The 16,947-nt window shown below is 39.7% G+C and overlaps 1 protein-coding gene across 1 annotated transcript in view; it reads right to left on the reverse strand.

Annotated features, from left to right (window-relative positions):
- AFG2A (AFG2 AAA ATPase homolog A) overlaps window positions 1-16,947 on the reverse strand; it is a 202,163-nt gene that overhangs the window by 146,590 nt on the left and 38,626 nt on the right. The window contains exons 12-13 of the mRNA XM_068402793.1: window positions 6,995-7,048; window positions 6,502-6,581 (exon numbers count right to left, since the gene is read on the reverse strand). Of these exons, the coding sequence (XP_068258894.1) occupies window positions 6,502-6,581; window positions 6,995-7,048 (134 nt within the window). The remainder of the gene's footprint in view (window positions 1-6,501; window positions 6,582-6,994; window positions 7,049-16,947) is intronic.

The raw sequence follows: 16,947 nt of genomic DNA on the forward strand, positions 1-16,947 counted from the left end.
AAATTTCTTATTATTGCAGCTTCCAGAAGTCAGTGAAGTAGGCCCAGAAAAATGAAACGCAATGAACGGAGAGAAAAGGAGGAAAGGAGCCAGTTTGAGAGAGCTTTGGAATCAACAGGCTTTCTTCCAGAGGGCTTTCCCCAAGCACATCTCCGAATCCTTAAGTACCTAGGTGGTGATCCATTGTCCATTTCCATCTGCCTGCAACTGATTCCAGACACACGTCCATGAACGATGGACGTTAGACCTTGCTTTCATCTGGCCCTGGCACCGTCTAGCTGAAACAGGAAGGATGCTAACGTCAAGAGTTCTCCTATTCTGTTAACATTGACGCTGCCTTAAAAAAAAACAAAACAAACCCCAAACACACCTGATGAACAGTGAATTTCCCATTTTCTTTCTTTCTGTTTTCCTCAGCATTTCTCCTCTGCACATTCCTGGAAGTTAATCTAGTTGAAAACTGTAATCAATCATGTCTACCAGGGAAGCAAGTACAGTTTAAGTTGGAAGTACTACAGACCTAGAAGTAACTAACTAGACTGGATTTTATTTCATTATAACAATATTTAAGTATAAGAGGTTCACTTTCATCTGGAATAAGTTTCATTTACAAATTTTAATTACAATTATGTTCCTCTTGTATTTCATTTAAAATAAAAAAAAAATTTTAAAAACCCCTAAGACATTCAATGGTTATAGCCCTAACCCCGCAGGCAGCTGCAGCCTGCTTGGGCCCATTTAGTGTGGGTAAGCTGACCTTTTTCCATAGCCAACGTCATACCACGAATTGAAGTGGTCACCACACAATGCCCACTTCTGATCCCTCTAATCCAGGTATCTGTTTCAGTTGGGCATCTGGCAGGAACCCAGACAGAGGCTCAAATTCCTGTCTTTGGCTGCAGCACCTTGCTGCAGGTCAACTTTGCCACAGCACTCCCAAGCACTGCAGAGCAGGCTCACCTACATTAACAGACTTGATTAGTCCCTCTTAACTCTACATTTGTCCTTGCACTTGAATGACTTCAGGAAAAGGGTTTACAGATCCAGTCCTGCTTCCGCCGATGCCAGTGAAAGTCTCTACTGACTTCAAATGTCCGAATTATAATACAGGCTGGCAAAGTTACAAATTATTGGGTTTTTTAGACAAAAAGGAAGAAACACGGATTTAAAACACATTGTGAAAAGCATTCTTGCTAGACAAGAAGCATTAATAAGTTTGTTTTAAAATTAAAGGGACTGCAGACATTTATTGTATATACACACAACCTACGGGTAACGCTATTTGTTAAAATTGCTATTACAAAGCAAGTTACAGGATTTACTGTATGATGAAATGGTTTCAAAACTTTACTTTTTCACCACTCCTTGCTAGGCCTAAAATAGAAAGCTGGCACTGGACATTCAGCTTTTTCCCCAGACAATATTTCTATTTGGATACCAAATTCCAAAACTTTAAAGAATTCAGACAGCAGTCACAAAAGTTTTGAATGCCTCAACTCTCTATCACATCCAAACATAGCTCAGATATTGCAGGGAATCAGTTGATGTTCCCCAATTCAGGGACAACCAGTGCCAACATAAGCCAGAAAAGCAAAGCTCCTTGCCTAACTGAGCCAGCTGCTAGAATTGGGTCCCTCACAACACTAGTATGGCACAGGGAAACTCCATTTCTTCCTTGTATTCTTTGTTCACTTTCTTTTGCCGTTGAACGAGTAATATTAGGGTGGCAAATACCTCTTCCAGCTCTACTACTGGTAATTTACCCGGTGCAAGATGGTTTTCTGCTGAGAACCTCTATCCTAACGTCACTTTGCTCTGTTCCTGCAGGCTCCAGCCCGTAGGTTTCACTGCTAGGATGCAATACGCTGACCTCCTTCAGGACAGAGGCTGCTGATTACACCAGGAAATTTGCATAGATACAAAAATGCAATGGTATGTTCAAGTCTATAGTGTAATATGTGCTAAAAGGTACAGTATAAACATGTGCTAAAATATTGCAGAAAGACAGAGAGCTTGGTTTAAAAACAGATTTATTACAGTCCCTGTTAAAAGCAGGGGTGGCATCGTACAGAAGAGAAGCTGCTGTTCTTCACAGCTTCACTGAGAAGCCTGAAAGCCTCCAAAGTCAAGACTGCAAACATTTGAATACCTAAAGTGAAAACAGTGCGTCTTTCAGAGGTTCTGAACATTTTAAATTGTGGCTTAGGAATGTATCCATCCTCGCCCCCAGCATACAGGATAACACACCTCCCTGGAAAAGCACCATCATATTGTAGTTTCAGGGGACTGGTACCAAAAATCCCTTCCCTTTGTCACTTCTGCCCTCACTCTGAAAAGGTTAGCATTATTCATCTACCACCTTGTTTTGACCTCCACAAGTCAAACGCAAGGTACTGATTTTGTCCCTTATTTTTTTTTCCCTTTGAAAATGGAATTTATCAGTGTCTTTCACATCAGTCTACAACATTTCCCATCTTACATTACAAAGATTTGCAGTTAAAGGGGCAAATGCTTTGCTTCTGAAAAACAAGAGGAACAAATATGTCTCTTGCCCAAAAATCCTAAAAATCCTACTTATATAAACAATGTCCCATTTCCAAAGCACAGAGATTTCTTCAGTTCAGCAAACAGACTGTCTGTGCTGCATTTACACAGAGCCACGTTCATTCATCACTTTCAAGTCTAATTACCAAGCCATTTCCCTCTTGGCAACCTCTAATGGACAGAAGAATTAGGTTTTACATGGTCAGGATAGCAAGGGATAACAAATACCCATAACTCTTTGCAGCTGTGCAATTTGTAAAGCCTCTCAAGCTTTGTCCGGAGAAGGGATTACTGCGAGGCAAACTTTCCTCCTCATACGCTGCTTTATCTGGACCAGTCCTGCGGGACTCACTTCAGCACAGTCTCTTCCACAAAAAGTCATAGCAACATCTTTCAAAAGTAAGGAGAAAGAAAAAAAAAAAAGAAGTCGTAACCTGCTCGTGGAAGCAAATGGTAATTAGAACCACAGAGCAGTGGAAAAGGCTTCGTGCAACACGTAGTTCACCTCTCCCAGTGCACAACTGCTCCTTGCTCCACATTAATCCATGAAACGTCAGTTTTGTGTGAAAGGTGTCAAGTGGAAGGTTGATGGAGCTTCTCCTCCCATATGACTAACTCATAGCAAAGGAGAACTCTCTACCAAAAGCCTTTCTGATTTGCAGAAGTTTTTCCTACCTCAATCATTTTTCCTCCTCAAAACTCATCGTGACACCTCTACTTTCTACCACCTTTTCTTCCACAAAACTCATCGTGACACCTCTACTTTCTACCACCTTTTCTTCCACAAGTTTATCATCTATTCTTTAGGATCAGTTACGGTGAATGCCTCCCTTTTTATTATATAGTCAGTCCATTCAGCCTCTAATTTTGTTACCCTCAATTCTCTTTTAACTTCCTCTAACATCTCAACATAAATCAGACAGAGAGGGAGAAATCTTCCAAGAGCGCTAGAAGCGCAGTGTAACAGAACAAAATGCAGAAATGAATACAGCTGAAATTATCTGTCTTCACTACCACATTGGAAACTCAAGTCCATTCAGAATCACCCTCTCATTTTCTTGCATCAAGGATCTCCAGACTTCTCTATCGAGCAACTGCTCCTTATACTGAACTATTTTTCTCCAGAGGTGCAGGACTATATTTTTGTAAATTCCTTTCAATGCTGCTGTGTATCCATTGAAGCCCACATGGATACATACCACATTCGGGCCCACATTTTTAATTCGTTGATCAATATGTATTAGTTTGTTGCCTACATGCAAAATTGGGAGGGGGGTGTGGACAGACAAGAAGAAAAACCCAGGAGCTCATTTCATATAGATAAAACATACAGATCTTCTAAGCAGGATGGATAAGAAATAATCTTTACAGAAATACTACATTTTGTCACTGAACAGTGCCAATTAATATAATTTTTGATGACTTCAAAGTATTATTTCTTGTAACTAACAAACGCACACAAATACATTTTGTAAAACAAAACCGCTACACGAGACAGTTACATTAGGTAGAGTGTTAGATGTATTACAGTTATGGAGTTATGGCTGGGGAATGTATAATAAATAAACCACTGTGGCACATCTGAATGCAGCTACAGTGTTTGCCATGGAGTAATGGCTTGTGCAGTGACAGAGACTCCACTACATGATGCAAAGGAAACGTCATACGGAACGGTGCAAACAAGAAAATTCCGTAGCTTTCCTGATCCACCTGTATTATCATTAATTACAAATTCTATTAGATTGCATGTGCCTGCTGATGAGGAGGGATTGTTTAGTGATCTCTACAGAAGGCCGGGAGCAAAACATTTCTGTTTTAAACCCACAAGCTTTAGTCAAATCTAAACAAGTAATAATGGGTTAAATAATACTCAAAGTGCTTCAAAGAGCAAAAGCATTAAGCAATTACTCAATGTTATTTCACATCTGTATTTCAGATCTGAACTATGCATAAAACTACTCTCACAACTTCACAGTTTAGACTTCTCTCTTATCTCTGGACATGTCCTGTTAGGATCAGGAGTGGTCACCCACCCAGGAGACGTGGGATGAATCACATTCTGCACAAAGCCCACAGAATCCTAACAAGGTTTTAAACTGAGAGGAAAAGCTTTTACAAAGCTGTATCACAGAATGTTTTTCACTGCCAAGGCAGAGAAAACCAATTCAACCAACAGAGGGAATAGGGAGACAATATAAACAGGTGTTTCCTTGAAAACTTCAGCATGGTTAGTAATAGTACAGGAAATGGATCTCCAGAGGCCACAAATCGTTAGCATCTCTAATGCATTTGCAAATTCCTACTGTGCAAAGTCAGCCTGTAAAAAAAGGCCATTTCTAATAAGTGCCTTGTCTGGTTTCCTACACCATTTAATTTCAGATGAATTTTATGAGAACTCTGCTACATATTTTACCTCCCATCTGGTTCAGATTTGACAATGAAATATTTGTGTGTCCCACCCTGTTCTTTTTAAAGCTCCAAAACCAGATGTCTCCAGCACAACACGACTGCAGCAGGTCACACCACATTCTTCAGCAAGCTCTGCCAGGCCTACTACCCCCCACAGACAGTTCCAGGTAAGGTAAAATTGGGTTGTTTACTCCCTAAAAGAATAAAGCAAACAAACAAACAAAAAACCTCAACACCTCTAGGGCACTGTGTGAAAAGGCTGATTAAAATGTACTATGGCTTTCTCTTCCAAAAGGTTTTATCTTGATGGAGCGGTGTTTCTGAAAGCTAAACATAATTAAGAATTGCAGCAGGGGGAGATATTCCCCTCCCTCGCCATTGGCTTGATTCCAGCACACATTTTTGCAGCTTCTCTATTGTGATACGCAGGCAGGTGTTTCAGTGTGTACCACAGGGTGGCTAGCATTTCTAGGAAGCTTACAAATTTCACAGTTGCATGCACTGCATATGTGAAGGATGCTGATGAAGATGTCTTCTATCAGATTTTTCATTTTCAACAGAAAACGTGTTAATTTCTTAGCAGTTTCACAGGGCAGCTGTATGCTGCACATGATGCCACCTCTTATAACATAAACAATTTATTCATGTTGCTGAAATGTCAGAATGACACCTTTTATCCTTTCCTGCAGATACAAATGCCAACACAAAGGAATCTGCACGGATGCTGAGGTAGCTTCTTTTCCAGAAAGATGATGAAGTTGTGATGTGCCTTTAAACTGGACAAATACTTTCTACATGAACATATATGACAGTTTTTCATGAAAAAAAAAAAAAACAAACAGAAAAAAAAGTACTCACTCACAACAAGTAGTAGTATTTTGTAAGAAGGTATCCCCCAAGATAGACCACTTACAGAGCCTGTCAAATCCTAAATGCTATAGTAGCAACTAAAACCTGCTATAATGCTCCTTCAGACAAAGCTAAACATCTCTTAGAATCATCACAAAGCAGGATATTAAAAAAAAAAAAGTGTTAGCTGCTTACACAACAATCCCTTTTTTATGTCACACATGAAAGGACATAAGTGTTCCCAAATCCTTCCATGAAGTTTTTTCCAGTTTGGCAAAATGTTTAAATGTAAGTGTAAATTTAGGCATATGAGTAGTCTCCTTGGAAATTTGTGTTCTATAGCATATGATCATAGTGTTTGCATGACGGAGACACTATGTTAGGCCAGTGCAACAGCCCTGGGAAAAGAAAGTAGTTACTGGAAATAAACACAAGCTAAAACCACAGCAAAGAGCAAAAGGGCATGAGAACCAGTAGAATCATTCCTGCTAATAAGATGAGAAAGGAGGAACTCCACCAGCTTACCTGTTTATGCCAAGTTAAATGCGCTTAAGTAGAAGTCACAAATGCTATCTTTCTGCAGGTGGAATGAATATATTTAATAAAATAATTCAGAAAGGTAATACACTTGTGATTGCACAATGTAAGAGCAATTTATCAGAAAACAACGTCCATGATTTTTGTAACAGGATTACTCACTTTCCCCTTTCAACTGCCAAGGCATCTATTTCATCAAAGAAAAGAATTGAAGGAGACACCGCTCTGGCTTTCCTAAAGATCTAGAAAAACAACAGTGAAACTCAGTTTTAAGGGATGGAAAATTTTTACAGAATGTTATCACCCCCTGCACACCTCAAAACCTACAGACCACCACAGAACAGACATAAGCCTTGTCGGCTTTTCTTTTCCTTTTTAAAAACAGACCTTTTAGATGTTATTCATGATTCTGCGCGATCCAGGATTATAATGAAAGCTGCTACTGGATCCCAAATCTGACATGCATCACTAGGCCGATGCAAGAGGAAGTTAAACAACACAAAATATCCCTTCTGCTTTTTTTTCCTTTTCTTTTTTAAAATTAAACTAGAAGGATTTTTTTTTGAAAGTTTAAAGATAAGCTTATAAGGAGAGAAGAATTTGAATACCAAGAAAGCTTAACATATAACATTATGTACAGCTTGCCCTTTCTCACCTCTCTCACTGCTCGTTCAGACTCACCAACATATTTATTCATCAGCTCAGGTCCCTGCAAAATTAAAAAAAAAGTTGAAAAAGCACATTACATTTACATACAAAATGACTGAGACAATTTGCCAGTGCTACATTACTGATGTTACAAGGAATTTTGATTATTTGTCACTTGCAGGTCTTATTTGTGCATTTTGAGACTCACTTGCTACCTGTACCAAGTTTTCCTCCATTTGTTATAGCACTGTGCAGGCACGTAACTATGCATGTAGGTTAGTCCTCTCATCATAATACTTTCCTAGTACTTTCATGAGAAATGGAATTAACCAAAAAAATAAACACTTTGGGGTTCTTAAAAATTCTTGGCTCAACAACAGCAACAAGGGGGCTACAAATCAGCCAAAACGATGAATTACAGAAAAGCATTTACTTGCGCTCTCAGTACGCATCCTGTCCAGCCAAGCACCAAAACAGTGACATAAACCAACGTTTAACAGCACTTCTTTGAACTTGACAGCTTGCAGGTCCAGAAAGAAGCAGCTGCCATAGCAGCATACCTGAAACCCATCTACAAGGTGCTCCATCCCCACCAAGAAAGCTGTTCAGTGTCTTAGCTCATTCACATTCCTTCTCCTCTCTGCTGAGACTCTGCCAAGCACGATTATTAGTGCCAGCTGCTGCGGTGCCGGTTTACACTCACAGCCCTGTCCACTAGGAACAGACCAGAGACCACAGGGTCAACGTTCAAGTCTTTAACAAGAACTTACACTTATAAAAAGTAAAACAATGGAGAATTCTCAGAGTGTTTTCTGTTCTGCTATATCCTGTAGGATAGGCTGCTTAAATAATGCTTCCTAATGGAACTAAGATTCTCATAGGATTTGTAATGACTCATTGACTTCAGCCTGGTTTGCATCAACATTGACCTGCAGCCACAACCAGTGACGATTATCCACTGCCCTGAACAAAAAGACCCAGTGGCTTCAATCTATTTTCCAGGGAACAGGTGTCCTCATAATGTCACCAGCAGAAACAACATCCTTCTTCACAGTCAGAAAACTGAACCACCTGCCTATGCTTCACAGCTGTGAGTCCCCCCAGGTAACGCTCAGCTCAGAGCAGTAAGGCAGCTTTAAACAGCGGGTATGTTAGAATTAAGAATGTGTGGCAGACGCACATTTATACATGGGAAGTGACAGAGCTTGTGTTACTATCCCTCTTTGAATGGGTCCGTCTGGACTTTGTACCCAGATCAGTAGAATACAGATTCATCGCTCTAAAAACACAGCACCCTGGTTTTTGTGGTCTCCTCTCTCCACACTCATTTTCACTCTTGCAATAACAGTTAATGCACTGACTTTATGTTGACACTGGCACCACTGGAAAGTACTTGCGTATATGTATGGGGAAAAACATAAACTCTAAAGAGAAAAGCACAAGTTATCTGATATCAGCAAAGCATCCAGGCTATGCCACTATTTTTATTTATTTATTTTCAAAGAATTGTCCATTATCCAAAGCACCAGGTGAGATAGTGCAGTAGCCAGACCTAGTGTACCACACGGGTAAAAGCAATCCTTTAAGGGCTGGAAGAAGAGCACTGCTTGCCTTGCCCACAGGAAACGTAAATGATACAATTAGCATTGCTTCCTTTCATCAACATCCATGCTTAAAGCAACTGCTGCCGTAGCTGAAGTGTTACCTGCAGGCTTTCAACAACTTCAAAATTTGAGTCTGTTGGATACTTGCATGGAAACAGAATTATTCAGACACATAATTGAAGAATACAGGAAAGAAAGAGAGGAGGAAAAAACAAGGTGAGAGAGAGAAACACAAAGCCTTTTGGTACTCTTCACTGTGGACACCGAACACGAGGAGCATGCAGCAGTCCGTGCAGAACAGGCTCGCAGCTCAGAGAGACAGCACCCAGCTGCTCCGGGCCCTTGCTGTTCATCACGTTCAGTGCAGATGAGGAATCCGATAGCACGGGCCTAGCAAATCCTTAAGGAACGAGAGCGCAGCCTTCTCTTTCTGACCAGCTCTCTGTTAAAGTGAGCTGATACACTGAGAAACCTCTGCAGGTTCTGCCCACAATTCTAGATTTCTTTTACCAGTTTTTTCTTGAATCCTGTGGACCTTCTCTCTCATGCCCTTATTCTCACAGGTAATCTTCATTCACATCAGTATTCTCATGGAAACCAACATCATATACACCAGTGCCAATAGTGCACTCCTCTAGTATGACACAACATCAAATAGCCTGACCTTTTCTTTTGTCTGAGCAAAAACATACTTAAAACCAAAACGACTCTTTGAGCTTTAAGGTACAATATAATTTCAGATGCTTGGAGTTTTATTTTTAATTAAGCATTAAAATATGATCAAGGCAACATCAAAGCAACAAATACTGTTTAAAATGTTTCCAAAGAGAATTATTTTGATTGCATGGTTTTGCTGTAAGCTTTGACATTAAGTTTTTCTCTATTTTTCTCTTCATTAAGCAGCAACTCCAGGTGAACGACCACTATGTATTAATGACCTGTGCCTCTTCAGGGAGAATTTTGATGAAAATTGATTTGAAGGTCTCCTAGTTCACCACTCATGAGCAATACCAGAACTGACGTTGAGAACCATGGTTTTTATTGCAAGTGGCTTGGAACTCTTATTATACATGGCAATAAGTGAACAGACTCCAAAGTAAGAGAAAGCACACAGAGAAGAGGAGGAATTTGTATACATTTCACCTCATGCAAACATTTAAAACCACAACACAAAACCTAGAAATGTTCAAAGCAGCTGGATGTAGAAAGTGAACTGGGTTAGCTCTGGTTCCACCTGAGCTGAACCGCTGCCTTACCCTGTCTGCAAATGGGCTGTCCTTTAGCTGAGACTGAGGGAGTTCTTTCAAAAGAGAGATCTGTATGACAAGCAGTCTACAGGCCACACAAAGTCACCTGCTGACAGCTGGCATGGTTTCTAATTTTCACAAAGCTCATCTCTTTTTAGCAAGGTTGCTTTGAAGTTGGAGGCCACTCAAGAAATAGCAGGAGGGTGGGTTTTGTTTCATGTTTCATTGCTTTTCTAATGCTTTAAAAATCAAATTACATGAGCCTGACTTAGTCAGCAAGCCGACATTTGTTGAAACATCATTTTTGGCCCAGAGGTGAGCATAATGATTCCTTTAAAAGCTGTTTATAGCTGTTGATACACTGACCAAGAGGTGCTAGTAACAAATGGTCCAATTTAACGATGCATAGCTCTGTTCTCTTCTGCAACAAGCCATCTTCCATATGAAGGGACGTGAAGAAATAAAAACTTGTTCCTTCTGGTCATTTGCACAGAGACTCCAAAACCAGCAAAAGACTTGGAGCAGGAAATTGGCAGAAGTAGTTGTAGCTTAGCCATCCATATAAGCACATCATTTGTGAGCTACAATCCAGACTAATAGTATAAAATCTGCCAATTCAGGCCCACTGTATACTGCTGAGTTTTGTTTATTCAGCCTCAAAGTAGAGATAGTTTCCTGGTATGCTCTGTTTAAAGACTATCCCATCCTCGTTTACAAGATACTTTCCCCTTGTATCATAAAACCTTCCACTTGTTTACAGTCTGGAGTGGGTGTGGATTTTTCTCCTCTGTTGATTTTTCATTTTTTATTTAAGTAAAAAAGCAAGAAAAAAAAAGAAAATTCCTTACATTTAAAATATCAGAACAAGCTCTTGAAAGATTAACTGCACAAAAGACAAAACCCCTGTACACAGTCTGCAACATGAGATAAGCTTGTGTACACATGGTTATGACAGAAGTTGCCAAAGTGTTTTTAAACTGCAAGAGGCAACATCTGGTATCCCTGAAGTTAAAGAGTATCAGTAATTTTTCTAAGCAGCACTTAAAACCACTTGTGGATTTTTTCCACCTGAAAAAATGGGTAGCGACTTTCAACTGATAGGAAATTTAGTCTGTGACTTCCCTCTATAAATAAGTCTTTACTGTTTTGACAACCAGGTAAGTTATGCACTTATGCTTGTTGAGCCAGACGGACACAGCTCCAGATTTCTCCAGCATCCAGCTCTGTCTACTCTCTTCAAAAATACCGCCATAATCTCACATGCAGGTTCTGGGCTCTAACACAGACACACGAAACTATGTTAGCCATAGAGTACAATTCATATATTTTAAAAATCCAATTAATTAGAGAATTTGTATCACATACTCCAGATTATTACTCTACAATATACAACGCACAATTCCTTCTTTGCCATGTTCAAAGCAGAAAAGATCAAACAGACATTAAAATATCAGTCATAATTAATATTTCATTTCAAATGAAGTATCTAGAAAACTGAGCTCTGCACCATGAATCTCAAAAAGAAAAAAAAAATAGTTCTCAGCTGTTCGCAATGTGTACCTAAGGCAATGTTCATTGCCCACACTGAGACATCTGCATCTGAGTTAGACGTTCACACTAACTGATTTGGACAGACCTACATCCACCTCGCAGATGCAATGCACCTCACTCTGATGTGCTAATTTCTCATCAGACTGCAGGAGGAGTGTAGACAGACAGGTCAGAGGAGGAAAGCTTGGTCCCACCCCTACCAGTACTTCTTTCATGGAGTTAAAACCAGCATTTTGGCTTCCTTTTTTTTTTTTAATTCTTTCGAGTTCCACAACAATGCAGGTAAGACAATCTACTATACCTACTATAACAACATTAACTAATTTGGAAGAGACTCAGAAATAAATTACTTAGTCTTTGGATACTGCGATCTCAACAGCAAAACACTATCCCATCCCTACCACAGTCAAACCGAAGCAACATACGACCCAGGCCGGCTGCAGGGAAGAGAGGTAACAAGATAAACAGTGAGACTTCCTTTATTTTAACGTGAAGGCTATTTCTAATGCACAGGTTGTACATGTGTGATTTGGTAACTGGTTACACTACATAGAAAAATATTTGCTCAGAGAACGCATTATATTTGCTTGTTAAGAGTAAAGCCTACTACTTCTCTTTCAAAGCTGTTTAATGATTTAATCTGCATTACTCCCAGCTTCTCAGCAGATGTAAACTCCAGGCTGAGCGCCGTGCACCGTTTTAATTGCTTCCTCTCTCTGCCCTGCATACCAGAGGACCTTAAAAACTTGTTGACACCTGTCTGGTGTTTTAAAAACTTAAACTTCAACACATGTTTGTGGGCTCCAAAGTATCCAAGGGAGTAGGCTGGCAAGAAATTGTCATCCTCAGACCTTGCAGTGAAGTTGCTAAAAGCAGCATAATCAAACTGCAAAGGCAAATATAATATCCATTTTTCTTTATTGGTATGCCTCAGAATTCACCTGTTTGCCATCTGCCTTGACTAGCAAACTTTAACAGCAATCTTTTCAGGCTTCTTTACACAATACAGAAGCCAGTATTTGTAGTATAGCGTGAACTGACTGGAAAAATTCAATTAAATTCACTGCACGCACCAGTGCCTTCAGAGAGGGCCATCTTCAGCACTCGGGCATAGCTGCCGCTCACGTTTACCAGGCTTTTGCATGCTTATGAAGTGCTGCACCAGCACAGGCACAGCAGTATCAGGTTGGAAGTGAAATTCTATCATGACAGAGTTGAACCAGATCTAAAAGTGACCCATCCTGCTCACCTGCCCCATCCACAGAGAAATCCCTTTGCAAGGCATTCCCGTTCCTCACAGATTTTCAGCACCTCTTCCTATTCACTACCACTTTTCGCTACAGGCTAAACAGCTGCCACCCACTACTCTGTCTAGGACCAGGCTTGGCACCGTCATGGCAGTATTCACGTGGGATCAAAAATCATACAGCAAGATGACACAAAATTAGCCATCTGCGCTGCAAAATGTGTTCAGCTGCTGACACTTCACCCCTCCAGCAACACCTCATTCCGTGACTGCTACTTGTACCTGATTGCTGACAAACCCTTAGTAACTTGAAGGGAGAGAGAGAGAGAGAAACTAAGTGCTAATAGAAATTACTCTTGCAAAGTAATTTAGAAAGGACAAGGAAACAGAGACAGGGGACTATCTTTGATTCATTTTCTGCCTGCACATTCACTTTTGGGAAGCTTACGGTAAGAATGGATGAATGGCTTATTTTATTTTTAGTTGAGTAAAACATGCAGATAGCTTCAGGATTAAGAGAGTTCATTAAAGTATCTCAAATTGTTATCCCTTGTAACAAATGTTACATTTTTCAAATACAGTTAGTTTCACTATCTGCTAATTAACTAACAAGTTACTGTAAACGTGTTACTATGGATCTTTTTTTAAATTTTATCAAATGTTTGACAGGGTTTCTCATAAAACCACAACGCTGCTTCATTTTTCATCTTAAATGTTTTGCTTAGCTAGTTACAGGCACCAAGCTTTCTTATTTCATGCTTCTGCTCACTCAGATCCCCATCAAAAGGCTAAACTGTCTCCCCAAAATTCAGTGACAGCTCTTCACAAAGCAAAGCAGTCGGCCTTTCCAAGCCTCATTAATCTCTTTGAGCTGCCACAGCCAAGAGCTGAAGGGAAAAGCAGAGGAAACTTCAACTGGAAAATATTTTGACGTAATTGACCCAGATGACAAACTAAGCTTAAGCACATGTCAAGCACGGGGAGTGGTACAAAAGCAGCAGCAAGGTGATACAGGAAGTTAAATCACGCCAAGGTGAAGGCAGAGCTCTGAGAACAGTGTATATTTTTGTAATTACTGCTAATTGAAAAAATAAGAAAAGATTCCTTCAGCCCAAGCTCTTAAGTAACAGCAAAGAAAATGTCAGAAATATTTGCTAACCTTTTTTTTTTCCCCCACCACAGCTGGACCTGCTAACCAATGCAAATAGTATTTTAGAGCAGTATAGTACACATCATCTGTACTGTTGGTTTGCTCAGTGTTAACACCCTTAAACACTACCTACTCTCATGGGTGGGTTTGGGGTTGTTTTTTTTTTTAAAGATTGCTTCATCACGTTTACAACAATTAGTGTGTCCCAACTGAATTCCAAGGGGTTTAACTTTTGGCGATTTAAATTTCCTGAAAATTTAAGCTGGTTTTTGTCACTATCACTAAGAGAGTTTTTGCCTTAATTTTGATATTAAACAGACAAATATTAAAAAGCACTAAGCAGCAAGAGGAAAATTGATGTTTCCAAAACCATTACAAGCATATAGAAGTTACATAATTTTTCTTGTTATTTATTTTGTAAACTCAGGTAATCTGCTTGTTGGACAGAAAACAGAACTCAAAAGTCCTCTGTTGATATAACCCTGAGCAAAAGCCTCCTGAAATTAGCAGAAAGTCTCCCTCTGGTTTTAGCAGACTGAGTAAGTAGAAGGTAATGCAATGCAGGATATCATCAACATGCGTCCCCTCTAGTATGCAGCTTCCTGGGCTTATGGGCAACTCAAGGGGCAAAAGGATTTTCCAGTCCTCATAGCCCTAATGGGACTGTCAGCTAAGGAATGCATTATAACTGGGCGATGGGGTTTATCTGGGTAGGTACCGTGATGGTGCCTCCCAGCCTGACAACGTAAGAGTGAACTTCAGTGTTCATTGTGAAATAGGTTAAAAACAAAAACGCATGATGGTTTTCTTATTTGGTTAATTCCCTACATACCACAATAATGAGAGAAAAAAAAAAAATCCACAGGGATTCTCTGCAAGTTGCTTCCCAGAAAAGCAACAGAAAATCTGTGAAGAAAAGTAATATTCATTAGATTCTCAGCACAACACAATGATACAGGATTTCCTAAAAATTAAATTAAAAAAAAAATCCAAGAGGGCAGTCATAACAAATCTAAATAAACTAAGATGCAAGACAAATGCAGATATAATTATCTATGCCATACAGCAAGATATTGAAGTTCCTCCAAAAATATTCTTGTAATATCATCATAAAACCTTAGTGGTCTAATCAACTTATATTTCAAAAAAGCAGCCAGTCAAAGCTGACCTTAAGTGCAGGAACTGTCAAAACAGTACAGAGAGAGACCCACCACATAAACAGTCAAAGTGGGGAAAAAAGCCCTCAGAAATAACACATTGACAAAGGGTTTAATTTTCTTCATGTTCAATTTCAGAAAGCTAGATGACATCTAAAGCAAAAATGTCACAGAGATGTGTCATCAGCCTGGCAGAAGCTGAAAATTATATCCCACATCCTATTAATATTGATAGGTCCAATATCTGTATACAGTTTTCGTTTCCTATTAGCAAAAAAAAAATGCATAAAATACATTTCTGAAGAAAATTACAAACTTTGGGGCAAGCACAAAAGGAGTGTGAAGAAGTACAAAAGTGCATAGAAGGCTGAGTGGAATAAGAATTCAACCAGATCAAAAACTATTGATGAATCAAGACTGATGTTCAATCCTGAAGAAAGAAAAAATTATCCTAATTCATTCCTTCACACAGTCTTACACTCGCTTGTATCCATGAATGCAAAACACTGAAAACTCTCCAAGAAGTTGAGAGCAATTCAGTTGTCTTTTCGCAACAGAGGTTTTGCAAAAATGATCAAGATGACCACTAAAACCCTGAAAAGCCTCCATGCTGCAAGAGATTTTCTTAGAAAAAAGGGGTGATGGGAGGGAGCAGGAAGAGCCATCCCCTGGCAAGTAGCTGACATCCTCCTCCCCAGTAAATTTAGCAGATACATTGTATTAGAGACAAAGAAAGTCAAGTGAAGGAATAAAAATAAACAATTCCCCTTAGGAATTATATGCAAGATTGCTTTGTAAAACAAACCAACCAACCAACTGCTTTTCTCTGGAAAAGCAAAAGGTCACCAATCTTGGTGAAAATATATCTATAAAAAGTTTTGGCCAAATATCAAAGAGCATGTTGACAAAAGGGCCACATTCATTGTAACGCTAACCATTCAAACTTCACAATAGATTTCAGGAGAGAACAGGATGCGATGTCAAACATCTGTTATCACATTATTTTCTTCAGCTCCTCTGCCCAGAAATTACATCTAGACTTTGCCCATCTTCCAAACCTTATTAGAGGCAAGTCAGACATGGGCTGGAGGCTGCACCGTTTTGACCATGCCTCACACAGCATCATGACAACGACCCATGTCCAAGACACATGGAAATGTCACATTTTAACAGATTACATATAACCCAGCTGAAGTACCTCATTTAACAGTCAGCTGTCCAAACTGCACAGACATTGCAGTCACATCTGGAAAATAGTGCAACGCCTTCCTGGAGCCAGGCTGGGGCAGGGGTGATACCTGTTGCACCCAAGCAGGACAGCCAACTTAGACAAGCAGAGTACATTCAGCACTTCTTGAGAGAGTTGGACTTACTGTGCCCGTGTATCTTCAATGTAGCGTGCAGACATAATGGGTCCATCTTCCAAAAAATCACTGGACCAAGTAAGCACTGCACTTAACGTACTCGATTTCCTCTCAGGTTTCAGACACAGGGAGAGATGGCATCCACCAGCAGGCTCCCACAGCTAGAGCTATGCCTCCTGTCTGCAGTCCATTCTCAAGAAGCACCCAAGAACCTGAGCCACCTGAACTATCGTGAAAGAGTACATGTATCCTACAGGCTGTACAGCAGACACTTTTCATCAAAATTAATTATTTGGGGCAGGAGAGACTGGAAGAAAAATGCGAGTCTGAAAAGTAAATTATCAAGACACACATTTCCATTTCAAAAAGCCTGATATCAGTTCCAGGGACAGATATTTGAGACATAACGTAGAGAAGGAGAAAATTAATAGGAGTATAAGTAAGAAAAGAAAAATCCCCTCTCTCAAAAAAAAAAAAAACAAAACAAACCAACAAAACCAAAAAAAAACACATATTCATCTACTTTGGATTTATTGCAGGAACACATGCAGTGGAAATTAATTCATGCCTGTTGCACTTTAAGAAGTGCTACAGCCAGTGATGTTTAACACATTTAGTACATGATGGATGTCGCTTTTTCT

Source organism: Nyctibius grandis, chromosome 6 (genome assembly GCF_013368605.1).
Source record: "Nyctibius grandis isolate bNycGra1 chromosome 6, bNycGra1.pri, whole genome shotgun sequence".
Classification (NCBI taxonomy): domain Eukaryota; kingdom Metazoa; phylum Chordata; class Aves; order Nyctibiiformes; family Nyctibiidae; genus Nyctibius; species Nyctibius grandis.